The following is a 3,922-nucleotide window of genomic DNA, read 5'->3' on the forward strand; positions in this document are numbered from 1 at the left end:
AAGCAGTGGTATCAACGCAGAGTACTGTGCGCCCATTTCAGCAGTTGAAATCGAATTGCATTTATTTATTTTAATGTTCGCCACAATTAATTTATAGTTTTCTCTCCAGCATATTAGCGGCTCCTCTGTATTTGTGATGTCAAGCTTTATATGATAATAAATTTCGAAAAATGATACTTTGTATGGACAAAAGGTCATATCGGTTTTTAAAAAAGATTGCACATTTCTTCCGTCAAGATCCGATTTCATTATTACATACTGTATATATGACTCTGCATCTAACATTTCTATCCAGTATAAAAATCTGGAAAAAATATATATTATTATATATGTGTATTATAAAACATAATTTTAAACATGAAGTTAAAAAAATAATAAACTTAAGTTCTTACAATTTTATGATAATTAATGGTTTTTTGATTCTTTATATCTCTATTACAAAATCATAGTATATTATTGCAAAATTAGAAAATAATATAAATTCTTAAGTAAAAGACACAAAAGTGTTTATTTTTTCAAGTGAATAAAAGTTTACGTACCCCACAGACGGCTGTATAGTTAAATAAGAAGCGATACTGCTCAAGATCTCTTTTTTTTTTATCATGCCATTTTGCCACATTGTTAAATCCAGCTTCATAATGGATTTCGCTGAGTTGTCATATTCAATCCAATATAGATTTCTTCCTATCCAATCGATGCAGAGATTGTGTGAATTTTCTTTTAAACTAGTAATTTTTGTAATATCATATTTATTCATATTCCCTATCATTAAATCTCGCATATTCTCATGCTCATTACGAATCGACTGGATCCAATAAATTTTATGTTCTGCTACAGAATAAGCCACTTCTATTGCATTAACATTACTATTAAAGGCAAAGAGATTGACGTAGGTTCTTGAAATCCCATATTGCAATAGTATTTCTCATTGTAAACAATATTTGAGGTATCGGATTTTCGTGCGTCGTTGATACGTTCTTTAAATCTGTTTAAGGACCAGCACCAGCTTTAGTATGCGCTCGTACTCGAAAATAGTACGTTGTATTAGGTTTTAGATTATACTCTGTGCACTCCATTGTAGTTAAAATACTTTTGTCGGCACATATTTGAATCTTTTTTAGGTTTTCGATGAACCAACATTGCACTGTATATCCTCGTATCGCTTTGTTTGCAAATTCAGGTTGGTTCCATCTGTAAGACAAATTTTAGCCTTTTCATATTTAATAATTTTTTATCAGAATTAATATTTTTATTGTATATGTCTATGTTAAATTTTAGAGAAAAAAAGGATATAGACTGAAAACTTAGATTCTTCACCTGAATGTCACAGAAATGTTGAATATTTCATTTAGAAATCCATTGAACTCTACAAATGCTCTTGGCTCGCTCGGAATTATTCCTAGAGATTTTAAGATGGTACATATTAATATTTTTAAGTTGATTATCTCGGTAAATTAAAAACAATAATAATAATTTAACGTGCAATAAATTAAAGAAAAAAAGAAAAAATAAACATATGTTAAAAAATTGACAGAGCAAGTTTTTAAAATAATGAAATAACATGAAACTCTTGTGTGTGTGTGTGTGTGTGTGTGTTTCAAGACTTATGTTAGTAAAGTAATTGCTAAGTTATAATCAAAAAAGCTTCCAATAAAGTGCTAAACCCTTTTCTAAAATTTCCTATTCATTCACAAATCAGAAGTATATTATTTGCGACAGATTTAAAACAAACAAGAAAAATAATGAAATTGATGGTGTTATCTAAATTCTGCTTTATTTTACATACAGTGTATACATTTTTTTCTCTCTTTTTGACAGAATGAATTTTATATTATCCTTGTTATTAGAAAATGATTTAATATATTTTAAATTTAATTTTCACTCTCTCTTAAATTTACATTATACTTACAACTTGTAAATATTTTGTTAATTTTTTATTAACATTCTATATATTCATTGCATCTTACCAATAGAATCTGGGTTCATGGACATATTTGCTAATGTAACTTCATCGACTTCATCGACATCATTTTTTATAGCTATCAGAATAATTCTGATCCGGCTCGAGATTTCGTAAAATGAGATGATTGTTGTTTTCGGGCACTGGAATATCCTTAATAAAATATAACATATAAAATAAATAAATAAATCTGATGTTTTAGAAATCGGCCAATAGAGCCAAGCGCGAAAATTAATTTTTAATTTTTCGGAACAGTATCTCTTGGTTTGAGATCACTGAGTTCCATTTGATTAATTATCAATTAACCTCGTACTTACAATGGAAAAATAGGCGAGAAAAATATAGGTCCGAAAATTCGCTGAAGCGGGAATTGAACCCGCGTCTTTCGCTTGCCGGGCGACTGCTCTTACCACTAAGCTATTCAGACCCCTTCGATCCTATATCTTTCATTTGCCTTTTTAATAGATGTTAGTAAATAACGCCATGATTAGATATATATATATATATATATATATATATATATATACAGGGTGTCCCAAAAGTAACGGACCACCCTAATAACTCTTCAGTATTGAACTTGAAAATTTTATTTTGTTTTTAATCAGTATTGAACTTGAAAATTTTATTTTGTTTATAAATGGATGTATAATATAGTACAAAGTTAAACTTTATTAGAACGAAATATTAAAATTTGACTGTATTATGTTTGTGTTTCTATTGCTATTTTTAAGAATAATAATTATTAATATTAATGAGATGTTCTGTTAATTTTTCACTATTTTGATACATACATACATACACACATATATATATATATATATATATATATATATATATATATTTTCAAGCTTTATACATCTTTTCTCATTGCATCATACTTTTTAGTTTTTTGTAGAGTTTTATTTTATTATACAGTATGTAATATTATTATATTACACGTTTTAGTTACTCAAATAAACTTCACAATTACTTGTAATAACATTTAATTGTTTTTTAATAAAGCAAAAACATTTCTTACCTGCGTAAAAAGATTGTCCGGGACGATATGATTCTTTGTCAAAATCGCGATAGCTGCTTTCACCAGCATTAAACTTTTCAATAAAACGCATAATCTCATCTTAAACATAATAATCTCTTCCTTCGGTGAATGTTGGCGTTCAATTTTTAGTCACCAGTATTGTTTTTCCTTTTATTCGATGGATGATTCAGATTTGATCTAATCGACTCGATACTTTATTATGAGCTCGATGAATTCTTTAGAATCTAGTTTGCGAATCGCGTTACTGTCTTCCAATATTACATTTTAATATATCTTTTTATAATCAATCACAATATATATATCTTAGATCATATGAGGGAATTTTTAGTAAATAGTAATTTTTATAATTCTTTGATGGGAACCAATAACAATACGGAGCAACACATATTCAATTGATTGTATCGAAGATAATAATAAATCTTTTTTCTAATTTCTTTTAATATTTCGTAAAAAGATAATCAATAAAAAGATAATTGGACAATTTATAAGCAATCCAAAAATGATAGAATTTTAGATTTTCTATCACTTTCACCGCTATTCAAGCATAAAAATATTATCCACATTGAGATATTTGTCATTTCTTGTTTCACTAAAAATATAAAAAATTATGATTACTTTTTTTATGCATATTGTATACTGTATACTATGCATGTTTTTAGAATCCACTATTTGTGCATATTGATGTGTGATGTTTATATGACAGTATATTATTTGAATCAAATAACGCGTAACATTGTCCTTTTTCGTGGCAATCGCAATCGTAACTGACTCCGCAGACTAGACCGACCTGATCATGCTTTATTTGCTGCCCTCTGTTTATGATTCACTTCTCTCTGCTTGATCGATGACACTCATTGCCAGTGTTTCTTCCAACAGTTACTTATTCCAACAGCTTTCACGAATAATTATATTCTATATATATA

At 27.9% G+C, this 3,922-nt stretch overlaps 1 protein-coding gene across 1 annotated transcript; it reads right to left on the reverse strand.

Moving 5' to 3' along the window:
• Nucleotides 1–36: 36 nt before the first annotated feature.
• Nucleotides 37–3,077, reverse strand: LOC145945207 (ephrin type-A receptor 8-like). Its single transcript, XM_083054059.1, has 5 exons — nucleotides 2,979–3,077; nucleotides 1,968–2,113; nucleotides 1,318–1,399; nucleotides 540–1,191; nucleotides 37–304 (listed from the first exon to the last, which is right to left on the reverse strand). Exons 2-4 carry the CDS (start codon nucleotides 1,990–1,992, stop codon nucleotides 990–992), a joined length of 309 nt encoding a protein of 102 aa, XP_082910185.1. The 5' UTR covers nucleotides 1,993–2,113; nucleotides 2,979–3,077; the 3' UTR covers nucleotides 37–304; nucleotides 540–989.
• Between the last annotated feature and the right edge of the window lie 845 nt (nucleotides 3,078–3,922).

Source organism: Prenolepis imparis, unplaced genomic scaffold (assembly GCF_030444845.1).
Source record: "Prenolepis imparis isolate NDT839.2.m4 unplaced genomic scaffold, iyPreImpa1.0 SCAF_14, whole genome shotgun sequence".
Classification (NCBI taxonomy): Eukaryota; Metazoa; Arthropoda; class Insecta; order Hymenoptera; family Formicidae; genus Prenolepis; species Prenolepis imparis.

What these genes read in the sequence shown, in the direction of transcription:
- LOC145945207 (XM_083054059.1), bottom strand. Translation starts at nt 1,992, where the DNA reads ATGTCCATGAACCCAGATTCTATTG. An exon ending in CATGAACCCAGATTCTATTG is followed by an intron (nt 1,400 to 1,967) that starts GTAAGATGCAAT and finishes TAAAATCTCTAG; the next exon opens with GAATAATTCCGAGCGAGCCA. An exon ending in AACATTTCTGTGACATTCAG is followed by an intron (nt 1,192 to 1,317) that starts GTGAAGAATCTA and finishes TTTGTCTTACAG; the next exon opens with ATGGAACCAACCTGAATTTG.